Below are 24,640 nucleotides of genomic sequence, written 5' to 3' on the forward strand. Positions count from 1 at the left end.
AAAAATAATACTCTTAGCATAAAAAGTAATATTTTTTCATGGATGACCCAAATAAGAGATTCATCTCACAAAATACGACCCGTGAAATCGTCTTACATAAGTTTTTGCCTAAGCCTAGATATTGGTATGTCTGTAAGTTTATTTTGGCAAAAACCTCTTGACCTCATGACATGATTTTTTCTTTTACCGAAGAATTAATGTGTTGTAATTTATATTAGCCAATGTATGTATAGAAAAAATACGATAGTATATTTAACCTACCCTACGATAATATATTTAATTTTCACAATTGTACCAAAAAAAATTATACAGTTAAAACACGAACCTCGCATATTTGATTCAATGATATCTATTGAATCCACGAGGGTATTTATCCCAGCGTCGGTACTTAGTAACCACTTTTAGGGTCTCATTCAATTTGGGTTTCCGATTCTGGAGTGAAATCTAGGACAAACAGATATCAATTTACCCTGGAAACGCATGAAATTATCAAGGTTGAATTCACACACATTGAGAACCAATGTCCAAAAATTATGATGAAATTGCGGATTACTATAGTTCAGAGAAGAAAATTTCATGTTATAGAATATCACACATTTTTGCTAAAAAGTGACAGTGAGAGAGCCATGGCTCAAGTCGCCATTTTTTTTTACACATATGAGAATCGAATTCCTGCGCGCTAAGCAACTAACTACAAAAGCTAGCAAAGAAAAGTATAAACCATTTATGAACTACAACCAACCTTCATATTTTTAGTCTAGTATTTAAATTACAGCAATTTCGGGATGCTTCAAGAACTGAGATTGAATTTTGATGGAAACATGATTTGTTTACCATTTATCAACGAGAATTTATGAACCAGTGTGCAAGTTGACAAAGTTACAAACTAATGGGCTATTGACTTCCAATTTACGCAGTTTTCACCTCACCAAGTGGATATCGACTCATATCCTCGGAATAAAGCACACCCTCTGGTGTGGTGAGCCTTCGAAGGGCAATAAGAAACCGAGACTGCCCAGAAACAGGTATTATATCAATTATATGATTTCAATATTTGAGCAATTGGAATGTAATCAGGTTGTAACTTGTAAACTTACCCATTGAAATGCCACAAGTGCGAACCAACACCCCGTCAAACCGTAGCCGCTATTGCGTACGATCTAATGAAATGAGATAAACCATGTGGTCAATGGATTGATTAACTCCGTAAACTGGACAAAAGACTAATCTATAAATGCAACAGACGAAGAAAAGTTTGTATGAACTGCTAGAAGCCACTGGAGAGCTTGCTACATACCAGAAGAAGAAGAGTCCCTGAACAAAAGATCCCAGTCATAGACATGCTGATGAACTTCAAGTCTCTCCCCGCCTACGCAATTTGGAAAAACCTTATAGTGATAAATAACAAAGGGCTAAAACTCCTGAATATATATATTCAACACATTTTAAGTTATTCCGTCGTAAAACTTCAGAGAATAAATAAAAGCAGCTTTCTTATCTCTGATTTTTTTAACAAAAAAAGCCTCCAGCATTTTAAGTTTTCCTATGCGAACAAGACACATTGGGATACCGTACACACATGATAAAATATATAAAAACTAAAAAGAAGAAGTTAAAATAGAGTCAACTTACCAACAATGTACCTTCAAGGCTGTGAGTACTGGGTGTGATGCATAGAGCAATGAAGTAAGGGATCAATACCTTGTGCATCTGCACCAGAGAAGATAAGACAAAAAAGTGACGTTTTCTAAAGCATTTTCACGGAGATTGACTGCGTGATTGCTTCTTAAGAACAATTCTGGATCGAGATTTGACTGAAATCATTCATTGCCACTTAAGCACAATAAAGTGGAGTTATAACCATAAAGCATAACAAACAGAAACAGCATTTAGTTTTTTTATGCAACAAGCGCCATTAAAAAAACGAAATGAATAAATAAAGAATATCTGACCTCCTGTATGACCACAGGATCTGAGGAAAAAATTTTAGGGAATAGCCAGGGAACTAACGTCCCAATAATTCCCAATATCACGCCAGTTACCACGCCGATGATGAACAGTGACTTAAGTAACGTTCGAGCCTGTTCTTCATGGAAAATTTTAGAAAGTAAAGTAAGAGAATGAACAGCAAGAATAATAGAAAAATTGCAGATGGCTTGAGTTTAACTACAAATATTTCACATAGACTGGACTGTGGGAAAAAAGGCCAAAGAGCAGCACCCATTCTGATTTCTGAAAATAAAAACTTCTATACCTGTCACTAGCAACTTGCTGAATGCTCTTCAATATTGTAGCAATCAAAATAATCAACAGAATTAACCTGATGATGATAGGTCTATATCTTCAGAACCACAAACCTTTGCTAAACTTCTATTGGTTCCATACAAAAGCTCGGGCATAAATGACTGGGCTGTTTGAGAAAGTGGTTCACCCCATACAGTGCACATACAGTATACTTGTATCATGACCTAAAAAAAATAGAAAGTTGATTAGGGTCGGCTGGTTTTTGTAAATTTGCAACTATGAGGTGAACTATAAAATACAGTATGACGCCCAACCTGATGAGCAGCAACCGCTTGTGTACCTAATGATGTAGCAAAGTAGACAAGTAGAGAGTAAAAAGCCACCTAAAAAGTCAAACAAACAGAAAAATCATAAGTGAGCAGATGAAGCGGAACACAGAATCACCGAAGGCACCACAAACCTTTGATGTCATTGTCACGAACACTGGTGCTGCGAGCATGAATATCTGAAGGAGTTCGTCAGGTTTTGGAATAGAGATGGAAAATCCATTATAGCCTTTCTTGCTCAAAGCCTCGATCATCATATAAGCAGCGACAACCTACAACACAACCCACAAGTGTGAAATATATACAGAAAGAAGTGATTCAACATGAAATTGAAAATCAATTATATAGTTTTTATTTCCTTTGCATCGAGTTTTTAGGATAACAAATGCTGGATCATCAAACCTGTGACACCATCGTTGCCCATGCTGCTCCAGCGATACCATATCCTAGGAATCTACATAAAACTATATCACCTACGCCATTTACAACAGTTGCAACAGCCAAAGCCTTCAATGGTCCCCATGAATCTTTCATTCCCAAACTGTGAACCAAGAATTGAGACCAAGGCAAGCATATTCAAGGAACTGGTCAATATCAGGGAATAAGTTTGATCAAATAGATTTTCCACCACAGCTTTTCCAAACGAGTGAGTAGATTAGAAGATACAAAATCGATTCAAAAATTCAATATCAACCTAAGTACAGCTCTTCTATTCAAATTGAAGGCTCTCAACACCTGATCCTCTATTTAATGTTTATTTCACCAAGTACAAAGTCATCGTAGGAAAATTATTATAGTTAGAACATAAAATCACCAGGAGAATGATTAAAGGATAATCCACTACCAGCCATAGGGATTAGTATCTTTGTAATCTAGGCTATATTTAGCATGCGTATATTTTATTCTAGGTAAGTTAGCAGTTCCTAATTTTATGGTCTATCAATTAGGGCTAAACTTTATGAGTCAGCTTTTATCCTTCCTGCCAATCTCTGTGTATATATATTCTCTTGGTTTAATCAAAAAAGTAGTAGAAGATTTCCTGATAATTTAAATCTTCATGGTATCAGAGCTACGGCTCTTCTCTCTCAAATCGCAATCTCCTCCCCTATAGCCTCATTCTCGTGTAGCCATCCTCAACCATGGTGAAACATGGCCTGGCTACCGAAACCTCAAAATCAAAAACTCTAAACCCTAGCCCCACCGAAAACAATTCCCTTGTCATCACAAGCCACAAATTAAATGGCCACAATTATCTTCAGTGGTCTAAGTCGGTTAGAATGTTTATTTGCGGTAGAGGGAAGGAGGAGTACTTGATGAGCGAGTCGGCCATCCCAGAGAAGACGGATCCAGGCTTCAAGAAGTGGAACATCGAGAATCACATGATTATGGCGTGTCTTATCAATTCTATGACAGTGGAAATTGGAGAGAATTTCCTGTTATATGAAACAGCCCTTGAGATGTGGCAGGCCGCAAGGGAAACATACTCTAGCTCAGATAATACCTCAGAGCTATTCGCTGTAGAATCGGTACTATATGACTTGCGGCAAGGAGATCAGCCAGTCACTCTATATTACAACGCCCTTGTCCGACAGTGGCAGCAGCTCGATGCATTTGAAAGCCATGAATGGAAGTGTGCCGAGGAAAGTCAGCGATTCCTCAAAATTCAGGAGCAGAAGAGGACATTCAAGTTCTTACTAGGTCTCAACAAAGACTTAGATGAAGTCCGAGGCAGAATAATGGGTGGAAAGCCATTCCTGAACCTGAGAGAAGCATTTGCTGAGGTTCGAAGGGAAGAGAGTAGAAAGCGGGTGATGATGGGCACTCAGAATAGCTCGGTCAGCGTAGAAGGATCTGCACTTGCATCATACGGTGCACATCCTGCCAGCCAACAGGATACTCGTTCTCAGCGCAAAACTCGACCATACTGCGATCATTGTGCCAAGCCAGGCCATACAAAAGACACATGTTGGAAGATTCACGGGAAACCTGCTGATTGGAAGCCTTCTAGATCGTTCAATGAGCGAAACAGCCGAGCAAATTCAGCCACTTCCACGGAAGTCACTTCATTCTCAAAGGAGCAGATCGAGGCCTTACAGAAGGCATTAGCCACCACTCTAACACACCACGATACCACGAGCCAACCTGTCAGTTTGCATGCAAATAAAGGTAACAAGTATTATGCTTTGTCTACTTGGAATACTCTATCTCGTCATTGGATTATTGACTCAGGAGCATCAGACCATATGACGGGAGACCGGTCCCTGTTTCAAGAATACCAACCGAGCCAAACCCAAGTGACCGTGCGGATTGCTGACGGTTCTAAATCCCGAGTTGCCGGGATTGGAAAAATCTGCCTAACCTCAACTCTCACCCTACAATCTGTGTTGCATGTTCCGAAATTAGATTGCAACTTGTTATCAATAAATAAGTTAACATCTGATCATAATTGCTCCGCTGAATTTTTCCAAAATATGTGCATTTTTCAGGAATTGGGATCGAGGAAGATGATTGGCAGTGCTAGGGTGTGCTCAGGACTCTACTTGCTTAACTCGCCAACGGAATCCACATCAAGCCATGTCACCCTTAGTCAGCCTAATCATGAGTCAATCAAATCCAAGGTTTCAAAATCTGTTTTAGTTTCTAGAGTCAATAAGGATACTGAAGTCATGTGTTGGCACTATCGACTAGGACATCCAAGTTTTTATTATCTTGAAAAGTTATTCCCTCAATTGTTTATGAATAAAAGACCACAACATTTTCATTGTGAAATTTGTCAACTTGCAAAGCACACACGCTCAGTTTATCGAAGCATTCCTTACAATCCATCGCAACCCTTCACTTTAATCCATAGTGACATATGGGGAGCATCAAGGATAGCTAATATAAATGGTGCCAAATGGTTTGTCACTTTTATCGATGACCACACTAGGCTCACATGGGTATTTCTCATGAAAGAAAAATCAGAACTTGAAAAAGTTTTTCTAGCATTCGAAGCCATGGTTCAAACTCAGTTTATGTCAAAAATCCGGGTACTAAAATCTGACAATGCCAGGGAATATTTCAACCTAAATCTAGGAGACTATTTCTCTAAACATGGGATAGTTCAAATCAGTTCATGTGTAAATACACCCCAACAAAATGGTATAGCCGAACGAAAAAATCGTCACCTATTAGAAGTTGCCCGATCCATTATGTTTTCAACTGGTGTCCCAAAATATTTATGGGGTGAGGCGGTGTTGACTGCTGCCTACCTTATAAATAGGATGCCATCCCGAGTCTTGAAGTTTGCTACGCCATATCAAACCCTAATCAAAGCTTATCCCCATGCAGCCATCCTATCCTCCAACTTACCAACAAAAATCTTCGGATGCTCCGCATTTGTTCACATCTATCCACACGACCGTAGCAAACTCGATCCTCGATCCACTAAGTGTGTCTTTATCGGCTATTCTTCCAATAAGAAAGGGTATAAGTGTTTTTGTCCTAGGACTAGAAAGATCTTTAACACTATGGATGTTACTTTTCTCGAAGAGACTCCCTATTTCACCAAAACTGTTCTTCAGGGGGAGAACTCGAGGGAAGTACAACCTTGGTCTTGGGATTCTCTCCTCATTACTACACCAAATATGCCACAAAATGACTCGAATCCACCTCCTACACTTGTTGATGACCAGGTCCAATCCCCACAACCCCAGCCAGACATACAAGTATACACCCGTCGGCCGAGACCCACTCCAAGAATAAGTGAGCCACTGACACATCCTACTGTTGAGCCGTCATCAAACTCGGTTCCGATTCCAAGCACGGAGCCACACACACCGGAACTTCCACCTCTCGAAGAGTCCGAAGAGTTACCTATTGCTCTACGAAAAGGTACCCGGAGTTGCATTAATCATCCAATACAGAGGTTTGTTTCCTATGGTGGTTTGTCACAGAAATACAGGGCTTACATCACAAATCTTGACACGGTACCTATTCCGGGATCAATACAAGAAGCTTTGAAGCACCCGGGATGGACTCAGGCGGTTCAAGAAGAATTGAGGGCTATGGAAAAGAATGACACGTGGACTATCACAGATTTACCTCCCGGGAAGAAAACCGTGAGTTGTAAGTGGTTATTCACCGTTAAATGCAAGGCGGATGGAAGTGTTGAACGGTTAAAGGCCCGACTAGTGGCTCGTGGATTTACTCAATCCTACGGAATCGACTATCAGGAGACATTCGCACCTGTAGCTAAACTTAACACCGTGCGAATTCTCTTGTCCGTGGCTGCGAATCTAGATTGGAAGCTGCAACAACTTGATATTAAGAATGCATTTCTTAATGGGGAATTGGAGGAAGAAGTCTACATGGATATTCCAACCGGGCTTTCTGTCAATGAGAGTAGCAATAAGGTGTGTAAGTTGCTGAAATCGATTTATGGGCTGAAACAATCACCAAGGGTATGGTTCGGGAGGTTCTCTACTGTGGAAGGAACAAGGGTTTCAGCAATGTCAATCCGATCACACCCTCTTTGTCAAACGATCTACCGATCATAGAGTTGCCATCCTCATTGTCTATGTGGATGACATTATCTTGACCGGGGACTATGAAGAGGCGATTGTGAATATTAAACGGTCATTGGCTCAGTCATTTGAGGTGAAAGACCTTGGGTTGCTGCGGTACTTCTTGGGTATCGAAGTATCAAGGTCAAAGAAGGGAATTGTTTTGTCACAACGCAAACATGTCTTGGATTTACTCAGTGAGACAGGGATGCTTGGCTGTAAACCAGCAAGTACTCCCATGGAAGCTATCAAACCAAGTGGAAAAAAAGATGAAGAGATCTTGTCCGACAAAGGGAGGTATCAACGGCTCGTAGGGAGGCTTATTTATTTGTCTCATACACGGCCAGACATCGGGTTCGCAGTGAGTTATGTGAGCCAATTCATGAACTGTCCCACTCAGAAACACATGGAAGGCGTATATCGAATTCTCCGATACTTGAAGAAGTGCCCGGGTGAAGGAATCTTATTTGGGAAACACGAAGATAGAAGTGTTGTATTGTATTCCGACGCGGATTGGGCTGGAAGCCACACGGACCGAAGATCAACAACGGGGTATTGTTCATTTGTATGGGGAAATCTTGTAACTTGGAGAAGCAAGAAACAATCGGTGGTCTCCCGAAGCAGTGCAGAAGCTGAACTTAGGGCTCTAGCATTAGCTATTTGTGAAGGAATATGGATACGTCGTGTCTTGGAAGATTTGGGAATAAAACAGGAAGGATCAGTAACCCACAGATGTGACAACCAAGCTACCATTAGCATGGCGAAAGACCCGGTTCATCATGACCGTACAAAACACGTCGAAATAGACCGACATTTCATTGCCGAGAAGCTCAAGAACTCCGATGTTCAGATTCTCTACACACCTACTCGAGAGCAACTTGCAGATGTTCTCACTAAAGCCGTTCTAGGTCCTAACTTTGATGAAATATGTAACAATTTGGGCATGTACGATATGTACTACCCAACTTGAGGGGAGTGTCGATTATATCACTAGAAGTTAGGGATTAGTATCTTTGTAATCTAGGCTATATTTAGCATGCGTATATTTTATTCTAGGTAAGTTAGCAGTTCCTAATTTTATGGTCTATCATTTAGGGCTAAACTTTAGGAGTCAGCTTTTATCCTTCCTGTCAATCTCTGTGTATATATATTCTCTTGGTTTAATCAAAAAAGTAGTAGAAGATTTCCTGATAATTTAAATCTTCATATTCAATGAATAATAAGGACAACATAATATAACTGCCTCTACAAATAAAAAGGAACACAATAAAGGCGCCCTAAATAGCTCCAAATACCGACACAAAAAAGTCCACGATGGCCAGTAGGAACAAAAATAGAGTAAAGAACATGTATATCATATCCAACAATAAAGATGTATAAAGGGTAGTAGTGGACCTTGCACTTTGCGCAACCCATCCTATAAGAACTGCTGGCCATGCTAATCCCCGAATCTGGAAAATACAGTGATTATAAACCAACAAAAGGGAAAATGAATAAAGAAAAAGAAAATTATATGCATTTGTTTGGTTTTGTTTTCATCCTCACTCACCTTCCCAAAATAAAAACACAAATTATCATTCATTTTCAATCTCTATTCACAAAACATATTTTTCCCACCTTTTCATATCTCCCAACATGATCGTTACATTACTTTTAAATCAAGTTCTATTATTATCAACTTAATTTTAATCCAAAGCAGTGAAGCACAAAATTATCAAAATTCTAAACATAATTTTATATTATGGCGTGGTACCACTATGATATAAATTTTGACACTACATGACATTTACAAAAAAAAATAAAAATGTCTCTATTAGGTATAAACCCAAGAGTGTTTTATCTCTAAAAGCTTGTCTAATGGGTCGTACAACCTCATGGGTTTATAAGCTACTCTTTATTAGTTTTTAATAATTGAGAGGTAACATTGCCGACCCCTTGAGATGCCGTCATCCGCAACGGCCTACTCTAGACGACTTTCACACACTTTTCAAATCTATAATGTCTTTTTTTCACTTATCGAAATTGATCTGATTGTAACCATTTTCTAGGTCGTCCTTTCCTCCATGACGACTCTCAATGAGAGCACCAATGTTAGGTTATAAATCAAGAGGCGTTTCATCCCAAAAAGTTTGTCTAATGAGTGGTATAAGCTCGTGAGTTTACAAACTACTCTTTATTAGTTTTTAACTAGCGGATAGTGTTCCGTAAAAAAATAATGAATGAAGAAGTTTTTTAAATTTTAAAATAAAAGTTATAAATTTTTAAAATTGAAATGGTAAGAGATAAAATAAAATATAAAGAAAAATGCTATTGTTATAATATAGTAAAAACATGGTAGTTTGATAAGACGAAGGGTATTTTAAGTACACCCAAAATTACACCACGAGCTCATATATACTAAAAGTTATTTGATGTGGTATATTTGAAACATCATCGACTCATTGAGAAGACGATATTGCGGTGGCCTACTCTAGACGGCTTTCACATCTTTAAATATTCAATGCATGCATCATGCAACTTAATCCAATTTATATTATATATTTTTTTGCAATTATCAACACTAATCCGATGGTAACCCTTTTCTAGATCCGCCTCTTCTGCCACGCCAACTCTCAATGAGAGCTCCAATATTATGTTACAAACACAAGAGAAGTTTCATCCCAAAAGACTTGACTAATGGGTGGTATCATAGGTTCATAAGCAATTCTTTATTAATTTTAATATTTGATGTGGGACATTTGTAATAGTCTCCTTCAAAACACCTACATACACAACTTATTTTCCCAAACCTTTGCCAAATAAAGCATTCCTCCATAACTCCCAAAACATCACCGAACATTTTATAGATATTAATCAGTTAAGTCATCACTATGTGGTCATATATCCAAGGTTGTATAACACTTATTTGTGAATTACTCTATAATAGAATCTGCTGCTTGAATTACAATGGAAATTAAAGTGACCATAAAAAAGAACTTTAACGGGTAAAACAAAGAGCTCAAAGAAATTTGACAGTGCTGGACTCTACATCCTGATTTGTTCACAATGTAGCTCTCCATGGTACCCCTTCCATCACCAAAACTACAATGAAACTACACATTAAATTAATCTTACATTTTTATGCTTAGAAATTGATTAAAAGGGAAATATTTGGCTTTTTTCGTATTTTAGAGGCTAATATCAGTATCACAACTCATGACATCATCACTACATGAACCCATGCCCCCATCCTACATAACACAAACTAGTACTGAGTCTTGTAAGTTTTAGGAATAAAATTCTCTTACTTTATTAATCATCAGCCCTAGCTTATATATTACATTAGAGAACAAATAGAAACTTAAACCTAGCGTTAAACTAGGAACAAACTCAACAGCCAACAAACCTCCTAACAATCAGGGAGGAAATCAAGGAGAAAAAACAGTAAAAAAGAGAAAAGGAATAATAAACAGGAACTCTAATAAACCGACTAATCTAACACTCCCCCTCAAGTTGGTGCATAAATGTCTATCATGCCCAACTTGCTTATACAACTCTCAAACATCGGTCTAAATAATCCCTTGGTGAAGATGTCAGCAGCTTGCTCGGATGATAGAACATATGGAGTACAAAACAGACCAGTATCTAGCTTTTGTTTTATGAAGTGTCGATCCACTTCAATGTGTTTAGTCCGATCGTGCTGAACCGGATTATGAGCTATGCTAATCGCTGCCTTATTGTCACAATACAGTCTAATCGGAAGAGCAGCCTCAATTCTCAGGTCCTGTAACACTCGTTGAACCCAAATAGTCTCACATATCCCATTAGCCATAGCTCTAAACTCGGCCTCGGCACTGCTACGCGCTACAACGTTCTGTTTCTTACTCCTCCATGTGACGAGGTTCCCCCACAAGAAAGTACGGTAGCCCGAAGTTGATTTCCTGTCAGTAATGGACCCAGCCCAATCAGCATCTGTATAAACTTCCAACTTCTTGCTCTCACTCTTCTTGAAACATAAGCCCGTTCCTGGACACCCCTTTAGGTACCTTAGGATTCTGTTAACGGCTTCAAGATGGTCTCTAGAGGGAGCGTGCATAAACTGACTCACTAGGCTCACAGCGAATGCTATGTCTGGTCGAGTGTGAGATAGATAAATCAATTTACCTACGAGTCTCTGATACTGATGCACATCTACGGCATTCTAAGTGGTGGTCTCCCCGAGTTTTTTATTTGCATCTATTGGAGTCTCAGCGGGTTTACAGTCGCTCATGCCTGTCTCTTCTAGCAAATCCATGATGTATTTGCGCTGAGAAACCGCCAGCCCATTGCTCGACCGAGCAAACTCCATAGCCAGAAAATACCGAAGCCCACCTAGATCTTTGATCTCGAATTCCTTTGATAGTTTTTCCTTCAACGAACTCATCTCCTCAATATCATCACCTGTGAGAATAATGTCATCCACATAGACAATCAAAACCGAGACTTTCGATCCCGAGAACTTTGTGAACATAGTGTGATCGGATTGCCCCTGCACATAGCCTTGTTTCAACACAAATTGGGTAAATCTTCCAAACCAGGCTCTTGGAGACTGTTTGAGACCGTATAGAGCCTTTTTCAACCTACAAACTTTCTTACCACATGTACCTTCAAATCCGGGAGGAGGATCCATGAAGACTTCTTTTTCTAACACTTCATTTAGGAAGGCGTTTTTCACGTCGAGTTGTTGAAGAGGCCAGTCCAAATTTACAGCAATGGACAGCAGCACCTGGACAGTATTCATCATCACAACAGGTGCAAAGGTCTCTGAATAATCGATGCTGTATGTTTGTGTGAAGCCCTTGGCCACAAGGCGTGCCTTGTATCTTTCAAGTATCCCCTCTACATTAAATTTCGGTGTAAATACCTATTTACACCCAACGGTTGACTTCCCCACAGGAAGCTTCTCAAGAACCCAAGTCTGATTTTTCTCAAGTGCACCAAGTTCCTTGTGTACAGCTTTCTTCCACTCAGGACACTCTAAAGCTTCTTGAATATTTCTTGGAATATGGACAGAAGAGACATTACCTGAAAACATTGAGAATTGGGGAGACAATCTAGAATAGGAGACAAAGTTTGATATAGGGTATTTGGCACATCATCTTCTTTCTTTTCGTAGGGCAATTGGGAGATCCAGAGGGGTAGGGAACTTACCTTCAGAAGATGACTCTGAGTTGGACTCATGGTCAAGTTGAGATATGATGTCTCTCCCTCCTTGATGTGAAACCCTTCTCTGGTAGACTTGCTCATAGAATTTTCCTCTTTGGGTACTACCTTTATCAATTGGTGAAGATTGAGGAATACTCGGGCTAGTAGGACTAGATTCTTTATTATGCGAAATTTTTGAGTGATCCACATTTATGTGGTCAATGTTTCCCACAATTTTAGGACTTGCTGGTATAACAACCAAGTCCTCATGTAATCCAGGGATAGTTTCCTTATTTTTGGAAGTTAATTCAATAGAAATATTAGGACTTTTATTATTTTCATTTATTCCAAAATTAGATTTATCACCCTGATTGTTAGAAACCGAATTAGGCGACAAAAAACCTAAACCATCATCTTCACTAGTCCTTATCTCCCCCTGAAGATGAGACCCAAAAAACGGTTTTTCTTCAAAAAAAGAAACATCAAAAGATATATACAGTTTTTTTGACGTTGGATCAAAACATTTGTACCCTTTTTGAGTGGAACCGTAGCCAACAAAAACACATTTTTTAGCCCTAGGATCTAGTTTACTCATGTTTCGATCAAGATTTCTCACAAAAACAGTACATCCAAACATTCGCAGAGGTAGAGAAGAAGATAACAATTTCGAGTTTGGAAAAATGTCTTTGAGAATACCCAGCGGAGTTTTAAAATTGAGGACTTTAGATGGTAATCTATTAATTAAATAGACTGTTGTTAGAAATGCTTCACTCCACAAATATTTCAGGACTTGATTAGAGAACATAAATGCTCTAGTGACTTCTAATATGTGCCTATTTTTTCTCTCAGTCACACCATTCTGTTGTGGAGTATCAGTGCATGAGCTATGTTGAAGATACCGTGCTCCCTAAAATATTTGTGTAAAGTCTCTTTAAAATATTCCCCTCCATTGTCATTTCTTATCATTTGGATATTTGTTTGACATTGATTGACAATCATGTTGTGGAAAGTTTTAAAAATCGGTTCAACCTCAGATTTTTCTTTCAATAAAAAAACCCAACAAGCACGTGAGTGATCATCTATGAAAGTGACAACCATTTTTTTTCGAGAAGACCTGTAACTCTAGAAGGACCCCAAACATCACTATGGATTAGTGAGAAGGGTCTACTAGGTTGATACATTTTTGGTTGATACACAGATCTATGATGTTTAGCTAGAGCACAAATTTCACATTTAAACAACGAAGGATTTTTATTTAGAAACAACTTTGGAAACAACTTTTGCATATAAAAGAAACTTGGGTGTCCTAAACGATAATGCCATAAATAGACTTCATTATTCAGATCAATAGAGGTAGTCTCCAAACCAGAGAATGCTTGAGCAACTTTACAAGAGTCGATTTCCCCATCAAGGAAGTAGAGTCCACCATATTCCCTAGCATTGCCAATCATCTTCCCCGAGTCCACCTCCTGAAAAACACAATGAGAGTTTGAAAATTTAGCTTGACACTTAAGATCTTGAGTTAGCTTGCTAATAGATATAAGGTTACAAGACAATTTAGGAACATGGAGGACATTTGAAAGGGTAATAGATGGTGAGAGTTTCATGTCTCCTATTCCTGCAATCGGGTTGAAGGAACCATCTGCAATCCTAACTCTTCTATTACCTGCACACGGTTTGTAAGTGGAGAAAAAAGAAGATGAACCAGTCGTGTGATCGGTTGCACCTGAATCTATGATCCAGGTACATTCGGGTTTAGAACACATGAGAGAAACAATAGGAGGTTTACCATTTTGTGCGACAGAATAGTTGGTGGAGGATGGGATTGGATTTGAGGTTCGGAGTAACCTAACAAGTTGATCTACTTGGTCCTGAGTGAATGGAAACTGTCCAGAGTTGATTGGAGTTCCTTGAGAAATCTCAGTCACCGTTTGTAGTGCCTTCTCAGACCGTTTCTTCCAACCGGGTGGCTTTCCGTGAAGCTTCCAGCAAGTTTCTCGAGTATGCCAGGCTTTCTGGCAGTGGTCACACCAGGGCTTCTTCTTCTTATCAGCATTCGGAGTCGAGTCCGAGTCTCGAGACACCAAAGCTGAGTTATCACTCACCGGGCCTATATTGTTCTCAGCCTGGCTATGCATCACCTTCTTCCTGCTCTCTTCTTGGCGAATTTCAGAGAAGACTTCTCTGATCGACGGAAGTGGTTTTCTTCCAAGTATTCGTCCTTTAACTTCATCGAGATTTTGATTCATTCCAGCCAAAAACATGTATACCCGATCATTCTCCTCTCTCTTCTTTTGTCTCGCATAATCATCCTTGCTGGCTCAGACATCATCGTAGTGTTGATCCAGCTCCTGCCACAAAGCCGCCATCTCATTGTAGTAAATGGTTACCTCACGATCACCCTGTTTCAGATTCCAAAGTTTTGCCTTCAACTCGAATATCTGAGATGAATTCTCGGAGTCTGAGTATGTCTCTTTTACAGAGTCCCACACGTCTTTCGCAGGTCTTCATGAACATATGTGGTCTGGCGATTGAGATGTCCATGGAGTTGAGAAGCCACGCCATCACAAGAGAGTTTTCTGATCTCCATGTTTTGTATGTTGACTCTGTCTCAGCAGGTTTCGCTGCCTCTCCAGTTAGATACCCCAGTTTTCCACGCCCATCAATTGCAAGTTTTACGGACTGTGACCACTCCAAGAAATTCTGCCCATTTAGACGATGGACAGTAATTTGAAACGAGGTAGATGTCATGTCGTGAACAGAGGATGAGGTAGAATTTCCAGAGGTTACCTCTGATTCAGAGGTTAGCCCACACGAACCAAAATTTATTCCTTTGTTGGCCGCCATGAGAGGTTAGAAACCATGCTCTGATACCATGTAAGTTTTAGGAATAAAATTCTCTTACTTTATTAATCATCAGCCCTAGCTTATATATTACATTAGAGAACAGATAGAAACTTAAACCTAGCGTTAAACTAGGAACAAACTCAACAGCCAACAAACCTCCTAACAATCAGGGAGGAAATCAAGGAGAAAAAAACAGTAAAAAAAGAGAAAATGAATAATAAACAGGAACTCTAATAAACCGACTAATCTAACAAGTCTCAGTCCAAAAGGAGCAAATCTTCAAAGTCAAAAAAAATACAGAACACATGTAATAATATCGCATAAAAAACTCTTTTGATACTCAGGCGCATCAACAAAATATTTGGTCTTATTTATCACCAAAAAGGTCAAGATTAATATACCTGAATGTAAGTATCTGCTGCGCTTATGATATCTGCATTATTTGCCCCAGCAAACCCTGAACATTTATGTACATCAGCCAAATGAAATGCAAAATCACAGTAAAACAAGGAGGAAAAATGCTACAAGGGAACAAATTTCATTTACCAGTTAACGCTAATTGACCGTAACATCTTGTAAAGAAAAGCATCAGGAAACCACTAGCCAATCCAATAAAAAGCAAGCTGGATATCTGATGCTGCACCTCATGTTTGTCCTGCACCACTTAATTGCAATCGAACATATACCATGCGTTAAGTAAACTTTTCATCTTCATTTGCGAAGATTGCACAAAAAGTTGATTTCAAGCATTGTGCACAATATTCAAACAACATAAAATCTAAAATATTTGATAAGTAGCCTCATTCAATCGACAGACCTGTTTAGCCAGAGATGTAGCAACCAAATTGGAAGTAGCAATCGAAAGGAACATGAAGACATAGCAAGTATAATCACAAAACACCGTCCCCGGTCCTGCAGACACAAGAAACCAACCATGAAACTTCAATCGAAGATAAAAACCGCCCAATATGTATGCTGAGATCATCCACCCCAAATTTGAATGCACGTTAATCAGCCGCCACTTTTAAAGGCTGAGAGATTTTCCCTGCCTTGATTAAAACAGACTTTGACAACAAAACTAATGTAATTATTAGAGAGCCCCAGAACATCAAATTCATCAGAAAAAGTACTTAAAACTGCTAGCAAGCAAACATGAACATCAGAACCAGAGGAGTAACGAACACAAACAAGGAAGCCGAAATTTGCGTACCTAAAGCAGCAAGTTCGATGGAGCTGCCTTGACCAATAACAGCAGTATCGATCAAACTCATCAACGGGCCACAAATCCAAAGTCCAACCGCCGGTCCAGAGAACCTGACGATTTCCATCAACTGATTCCACATACTCTCATTCTCTGAGAATCCTTCGATTTTCTTCTCGGAAATCTCGTCCAGTTCCAACATTTTCTCCACCATATCCGCCCTTTCTCCCTTTGCATCTCCGCGAGCTGAAACTTCAGCAATGCTCTCCTCATTTGATGAGTAACACTTCCTGATCACGAATATGTTTGGTTTCTTGTTCAAAATCTGGAGATTGCTCCTCTGTAAAACGAAGTTTCGTTTCCATACTTTGTCAGGCGGGCGGAATAATGGGTGGCAAGAGTCGCGAGGTAGGGTTCCGATATTCATGTAGAGAGAGAAAGTGTGGCGCCAAATTATGTTGGAAATGGACGAAAAAGAATCTGCAGCGTGGGAGAATCGGGAAACGTTGGCGAAAAATGTCCTTGTGTGATATATAAATTCTTGGATCATCACAGTATCTTATTATATATAAAAAAAAACTCGGATTCGCAATGATCGAAAGTTGTCAAAAAACCGGTCGCTGATTTGAAATTTGTGACAATTAGGATTTCATTTGTTGTCAAACTAACTACACATTTATTAAAATATGTCACATTTATCCAAATATGTTTTATTGACCGGCTTTTATATTTTGAATAGTCAAGTGGCAAGGTACGGTTGGAATGCGTTTGTTTTGTCGATCTTGACTTATGAACAGAATTTCGATCCTTCCACTGTGGGAAAGTGGTTGTTTGCGATGGTTTGGCTTGAAGAACGTCTCGAGCTTCAAAGACAGAGCGACAGTTTGCTAAAAATCATATATAAAGACAGAGAACTCTTCCAGCCAAAACTTACACAAAAGTTATTGATGATTTGATAAAATATTTAATTATATATACACACATAAATTGAAATCTAATATAAATATGATATATATACTGAAATAAATTGCGGCACGGAGAAGCACGAGTGACAATATCGAGGAGCAACGGCGCAGCGGTGGGAGGAGGAATGACGGCGGGTCGTGAAAGTGGAGGTTGAAAATATTGTGGAAATGAAATGAAGATGCTCATCAATATTTAAATCAAAAGTTGTGAGAGTTTTGTTAAAAACTGTTGTTAATTGTGGCGTTTTTTATGATAAACTTTCGATGTTTTTATAAACCTTCTCTAAATAGATCGGTTATATTTTAAGATGATCTGGATGATATAGTTAGTGATGGTATTTATATAGTAAATCGTCGCTAGTCGACTTAGCTACAATTTTTAATGAACTTTCTCTATATTTTGTGAAGATTTTAAAAAATCGACACAAAATTTATAGTTGGTTTTCTAAAAACGAAATTCAGAGACAGTGTTTTTAAAAATGTAGTAGAAGTGTATTGGCAAAAGTCATATTAAATGTGGTGACGGTCTTATTCTAAACGTCGCTAAATATAGAAAATCATCACAAAATCAGAGACATTTCTAAAAACCGTCAACGAAGTGTACCGAGAATATTCATGTTGAAGATAATGATGGTCTTCTTCTAATTGTTTCTAAATTTTGCGACGATTTTTACAAATAATCTGTAAAGCTTCAACAATCTTAATTATTTTTTATTCATAATATAATTATTGATTCGTATTTTTTGTATGTTTGAAGTAACATGGTAATTAGTTTAGTATGTATGTGGGAACTTATAACTTTCAAATAAATTATGCATATAAAATAAAATCAGTCGTGTCCACTGCAAACTTGATTCATAATTGAATTATGTAAATATAAAAATAAAAGATTGTTCGGAAATTTTCCACAAATTTTTATCTTGAGCATCGTGGAGTTTTAAGTAAATCAATAAAATAACAATTTCATTGTGTTGAGTTAATTGTGCATATGTGAGAAATATTTGGACGAGTGATCTCATTGACAACTCACATGATACGTCAAATTGTTGATGCTATGCTATAAGATCTGGTTGGTTGGATAATCAGTAAAAATAAAGACAACATATGTCGATGATTAAGACTAATATCTGTCACTAAGGATGTTATACCGTATCGCATCGTACCGAAAATCTTATGCCGTATATCGTACCGAAAATTACGGTATAAAAAAATTCATACCGATACCGTACCGAAAATTTCGGTACATATAACTAGCATACCGATTATATCGAAATTGTACGGTATACCAAAATTTCAGTACGGTATCAGTATATACCGTTTTATACCGAAAAAACCTAACATTTTAATTTTTTTTATAAATATATTGTTTTAAAATAGTATATATTTTAAAATTTTTGTATATTGTTTCGGTATTCCGGTATATACCGAAATTTTCAAATTGCATACCGTTGCCGTACTGTACCGAAATCTTCGGCATAACGAAAATTCGGTATTTTTTTGGTACAGTATCACGGTATACTGAAAATTCGGTATTTTTTCCCACATCTATCTGCCACAGAAAACTTTCGGTATAAATGAAACGATAAGATTGATATGCAATGTGATATGAGAAAACATCACAGTACTACGTACCTCTCCTAGGACTTATCGATCTAATATCCTTACTCATTATCACTCAAGTAGGTACAACCTTTTATACAGTCCATGAGTCACATAACATGAAGTTTTGTATAACCATAAATATAATAAAATAAAGTTAATATCTAGCCGTGAATATAACATCTGATCTGACGATAATATCTTGATTCTAACATACCAAAGCATCGATTTATTGCAAAATCTAAAGTTATAATATAGAGAGTGGCCATATTTAATAACCAAGATGTTAAACCAAATAATTAAGTGATCGTTACAAAGACACTAGAAGTAGGCTTAGAGAGGTGTGAGTAAATTAGATTTAAGGGGGAAAAAATATATAAAATAATCTTTATTTTGACACAAAACAATAAGAAAAATAAATTTAAAAACAAACGCATATATAGAATTATAGAAATGATATAAAATAATCTTTATTTTTTGTTTTTTTGATAAGTCTACTAATACATTATAGAAATGATATAAATCTAATTTTTTTAAATAAATCAGAGCTACTTAAGATGCTAAAAATATCATTTTCAAATTAATTATATATTTACAATTTACAGTAACAATAATTTATAAGTATTTTTATGTGCAAATTGTAGTTCAAAACAAAACGATGGTATTAATTTATAAATAACAGTATCTATTAAATACAAAAAAAATAAATAGATATGCATACAAATATTTATATTGGAAGTAGAAGCAAAATATTATTTTCCATTATAATTAAGAACAATAATTATAAAGTTTTAAGTTTCTTAGATGTAGTATTTATTTACTTTAATAATTTTCGTAGACAGGAATTTTCTCTAAATATTATCAAATTATAAATAAAACTATTACGCCAATAAACATCCATTTAAAATTTTCTCTACGTGTAGAAATATAAACGAGAAAATTAATATATGAAAACAAGAATAAAAAAAACAATCAATGCCATATAGGCATAGTTGGTTGGAAAAAGTTTTTGGTGTCAAGTAGGGGTGTCAATTCGGGTGACTTGTGTCACGTCCCGGGACGGGGGTTGGTTGACATCGGCGTTGCTCTCAAATTTACATTCGAAAACAACAAGCCTCAGAAGTACAAAATCCAGAAACCAGTCTTTTTATTCATAATACGAAATAATCCATTGTCTGATACAAACTCGAATCACTAATGTTTTACAGCGGAAATGTAAAACAGACATAACATTGCTTCTACAGATGCAGCGGAAAAACATAATTTAAAACTGAGAATAACAGTCTTCTTCTTCATCCATCCCCAAAACTGATTCTGCTCCTTTTCTTCTAACTTTTCTTCATCGTTCTTATCTGAGATGTTATGGTGGGTGAGTGATATGGTTGTCACTCAGTAAGCGGGGGCGGGAATAACTCCCAGTTTTCAAAACTATTTTTAACAGAAACAGTAATACGAATAATATACAAAAATTCTTATTCTCAGAACGGAAATCGGTATTCAATATTCAGTATTCAGTATTCAGTATCAGTATTCAGTAATCAGAAATTTGACAAGTAAGCACTGAGCACGTTCGTGAATTTCATGGCTAAACTGATATCAGTCCCCTATATGTTCTCTCCTCTAAGGGGTGAGGCCAGTAATCAGTAATCAGTAATGTTCAGAATATATATTCCTACCATTAGTTCACTAAGTTTCAGTGCTTCAAAATCAGATATCAGAAATCAGAATATACTTTGCTTTAAAACAGAAATCATCAAACAGGTTTCAAGATATTTATTCATAAGCCCACTTACAGTAATTTGCTAGAATTTCGGTTGAAGTCTACTGGAAATCTGGTTGCTCTCGCTACTGGATTTTACAGCTCGAACAAGGCACTCTCTTAGCTCGAAAATTTAAGTAATAGTCTCACGATTTGTGTAACACCAATTCAGAGACTTGAGGGTATTATTTATAGGCAAAATTCTGACTGTTAGCCTCCCAATTAATGACTATAATCTGCCATTAACAACCTTTATTATGTGTTAAATGCTTCAGTTACAAGTCATGGGCTGAATTAGTAACTGTCTGCTTGGAATTTCGTGCTGCTGCTGGATTTTATCTGTTGTTTGCTGCTGGATTCTAATCAGCTGGAAAAATACCAGCTTCTGAAATATTAGCTTCCGCTGGAATTTTGCATTGCTGCTGGAATGCTGAAAATTCGGGTTCTCACAATTTGGGTTGGTCGGGTCGGACAATAGTACTGTTCAAAAATTGTTCAACCTGAACCCAATTCAAAAATTCTCAACTCCAACCCGAACCCGAACACACTCGATCAACTCGATTTTGATTTTTTTAAAAGAAAATAAAATAAAATTCCAACAATAATAATAATAATTTTTTAATTTAAACACATAATAACAAAATCTCCATCATTTATATGATTTAAATTTAAAAGTCTAATTGTAGAAAAATAAAGTATATTTACTAAATCAAATAAACAATTGTTTAAAAAATAAAAAAATGTTCAAAATAAATATTAAATTATGAAAATTTATGATATAAATATACAATAAATTTTTTTGAGACATACAATATATAAAAATGTAGACAATATTTATTAATTATATTTTTAAAAAAATTAAAATTTTAGGGTCAACTCGAACCCGGCCCAAACCGATCATTTTTTTCGGGTCAGCTATCGGGTCCAACCTGATCTGAACCGAACCCGAAAACCCAAACCTGATTTTTTCTAGGTTAAACCGTGTCGGGTTGGTGGGTCGTGTCTGATTTTGACACCCCTAGTGTCAAGTGAGTCTAATACGTTGGGCTGGGCTGTTTCTATATTAAAGTTGGGTTCGGTTGGATTCCACGTGTTTTTTTTACGAACAATGTATTTTGCAATATTGATGATCAAAATCTCAAATAAATAAAAATATTGATCGGAATTATATTTTTTCTGAACTAATTGTCGATAATTGTTATATGCATAAGAGCTATCGAGATATGGTGTTATGTTAACCACAAGTTATAATTTTTATAACACTTTAGAATCTACATCTTAATTATAATTTAACTCATATTCAAAATCATGTACTTGATTATTGTGATTTTCAAACAATTACGACTCTTGTCTAAATCTAAAGAGCTGTCAGAATATGACACTTATATCAGTGTATAATTTAAAATGTTTGAGTTATATCATTATTATCATATATAATTTTCGATAAAATGATGAATATTATATCTATTGTTTTTATGAGAAAAATTTAATATAGAATTGTGCGTGTATAAAATAGTTTGTATGTACAATATCTTATGATAATAAGTAATTTTTTAAAAAAACATTAAAGAGATTATATTAAGAGTAAGAATTTACAAAAAAAGATTATTAATAATATATTTATTTATTGATTATCTAAGTTTCATGATATGTTTATCAATTTGACCTAAAAATTCACAGCATCAGTTTGAGTTGTTTTCACACTATCAATACAAAGTTATTCGACTGATTGTTTTAATCGATAATAAATTCATCATTTGTTAATTCAATCATGAAACGCCTACCAAGAAACCTCAAACAATCCTAACATACTGGTTATTTTAAATGATTATCAATTTTATTATTGTAAAATATGAGATCAAAATTAAAAATAATAGAAGTATTTAATGTAAAATAAAGATTAAAAAATCTTCATCATCACTCAAAATCAACTAGTTTGAGGTCTCTCGTGTATGACAAAAACTTATGTGAGACGGTCTCATTGGTCGTATTTTGTGAGACATATTCTTATTTGGGTAATTCATGAAAAAATATTACTTGTTATGTTAAAAGTATTAATTTTTATTTATGGTTGACTCGTCTCACAAATAAGATCCGTGAGATCGTCTCACAAGAGACATACTCATATGGTATAATGTGATGTTGACTAAAGGTATGTATGGTGTAATCAAATGCATTGACTAGGAACAAAATATGCAGCCCATTTTTGACAATATCAACAGTCTTTCTCAAATGCAAAAAATTTTCAAATCTAAAACTGGTACATAACTTGATACGGTTCGTTCGATCCTATGGTCTAGATTTAGCCACATGGTCTAGATTTAGCCACATTTGTGATTTTTAAAAAAATAATGGACCCCATATATTTATGGCTAAATCTAGATCATGGATCTACACATGGGGGCACTGCCCTCACATGTAGGGTGAAATATTCCACTTGATACTGCTAAAATTATTTGTTCGATGATTGACTCAATTTATTTATTTTTTTATAATGCGGAAACTCACAATCGCGCATTCGCGCTCCTAGCTGACAAATTACAAAAATAATCACAAATATTTTCAATATAATCGTTCATACATTTATATAAAAAAATCAACTTAACTCAAAAATTATCGTCCACAAAAAACAATTTTTTCGGGCACTAAATATGAGTCTAGCTAGTACAAATAAAATTATTGGTGGGGGAATTTGAAAGCAAGCAAAGAAATACTTTCAAGTCCAATTTAGTCAGCTAGCATTTCCCAATCAGGATGGAACAACTCGATTTGAAGTGAAATATAACAATTAGATTGCAATTGACCCAATTAGCACAAAATAATCAAGCACCATTTGTGTATAAATCGAGACAATTTACTTAAAAAAAAGTTGTTAGCTGCAATAATTGTTCCTATTTGGTAGAGCGATCGAACCGTGGTGCTTGAGCTGCTGTGCGGTTTAAAAGATTTGAGTTGCACAATTACCACTAACCATAGGTTTTGGTAAAACGACAAACGCTCGGTCCTACAAAATTCGTAAAAATTTGCAATGATTCTACGAGGGGGAAAAAAACAAAGAAACTCGTCGAAAAAAATATATATTTTATTTTAAACACAAATACATGCTTACAAGAATAATAAAAATTATATTATTTAAATAAAAAATTGGATAAAATCTCTATTCATTTTTTTAAAAATAACATTTGCAAAAAAAACATAAATTACACGAAATAAGCACAAAAAAAAAAAAAAATAGAAACAATAACCACCAAACTCATCCAAATTACAAACCAAGTTCACCGTGACCAGGCAGATTTTCAAACTCAATAACATATTTGAAAATGATGAGGAAATATCTCCTTTGGCACTATATAGCTTGGGATGTCTTGAATAATAATAATTTTTAGACGGGAAAGATGATTGTTATAATTGAGTTTTAAACTTGAGATTTCATATGATTGTTACAGTTGAGTTTTAGACTTGAAATTTCGTTTCCAACTCAATATTTTTATGCAAGAAGAGCTATAAGCCATCGACAATATTCATTGAATCTACGTCGTATTGTTTTAAAAAAATTAGTTAAAATTATAATTACACACTGTGATTTCACACACACGTAATATATATAACTTCTCATGGTACACATGATGAGTGTGGTTCGTATAAAAATTAGAGAATGAAGTAATTTTTTAAAAATTTAAAACTAAAGTTATTAATTTTTAAATTGAAATGACATGATAGAATATTAAATGTAAAAAAAAAAGTATTGATGCAACCCGGACGAAATGGATGAGTCGGGTCAGGTACTCAGCCGAATTTGCAATTAAGTTATTAAAAGGAAATATGAGTTGGGCGTCTGGATTGAACTTATTCCCTGAGAGATCCGAGAGATCTGCGAACAAGAAAGTAACCACGTGAATGGGCGCCGGAGGGGTGTCCGGCGTGACCACTCCGATGCTTAAGTCAGCAGGGTACTCGAGCAATAAAATCAATGTAGCCAAGTGATGGCTGTG

The 24,640-nt window shown here is 36.4% G+C and overlaps 1 protein-coding gene across 1 annotated transcript; it reads right to left on the minus strand.

The window, feature by feature from the left end:
- Window positions 1-558: 558 nt before the first annotated feature.
- On the minus strand, window positions 559-16,854 carry LOC142519506 (protein DETOXIFICATION 46, chloroplastic-like). The gene is made up of 14 exons (XM_075622541.1): window positions 16,335-16,854; window positions 15,942-16,036; window positions 15,671-15,779; window positions 15,526-15,581; window positions 8,510-8,565; window positions 2,973-3,111; window positions 2,705-2,842; window positions 2,559-2,627; window positions 2,358-2,468; window positions 1,953-2,081; window positions 1,633-1,710; window positions 1,298-1,369; window positions 1,098-1,160; window positions 559-1,011 (listed from the first exon to the last, which is right to left on the minus strand). Exons 1-14 carry the CDS (start codon window positions 16,750-16,752, stop codon window positions 910-912), a joined length of 1,635 nt encoding a protein of 544 aa, XP_075478656.1. The 5' UTR covers window positions 16,753-16,854; the 3' UTR covers window positions 559-909.
- Between the last annotated feature and the right edge of the window lie 7,786 nt (window positions 16,855-24,640).

The sequence above is a fragment of the Primulina tabacum genome, chromosome 11, assembly GCF_025594145.1.
Source record: "Primulina tabacum isolate GXHZ01 chromosome 11, ASM2559414v2, whole genome shotgun sequence".
Lineage (NCBI taxonomy): Eukaryota > Viridiplantae > Streptophyta > Magnoliopsida > Lamiales > Gesneriaceae > Primulina > Primulina tabacum.

What these genes read in the sequence shown, in the direction of transcription:
- LOC142519506 (XM_075622541.1), bottom strand. Translation starts at nt 16,752, where the DNA reads ATGAATATCGGAACCCTACCTCGCGACTCTTGCCACCCATTATTCCGC. An exon ending in TGGGTTGCGCAAAGTGCAAG is followed by an intron (nt 3,112 to 8,509) that starts GTCCACTACTAC and finishes CTTGGTTCACAG; the next exon opens with TTTGGGAATGAAAGATTCAT. An exon ending in ATCCTGTGGTCATACAGGAG is followed by an intron (nt 1,711 to 1,952) that starts GTCAGATATTCT and finishes TCTCTGGTGCAG; the next exon opens with ATGCACAAGGTATTGATCCC.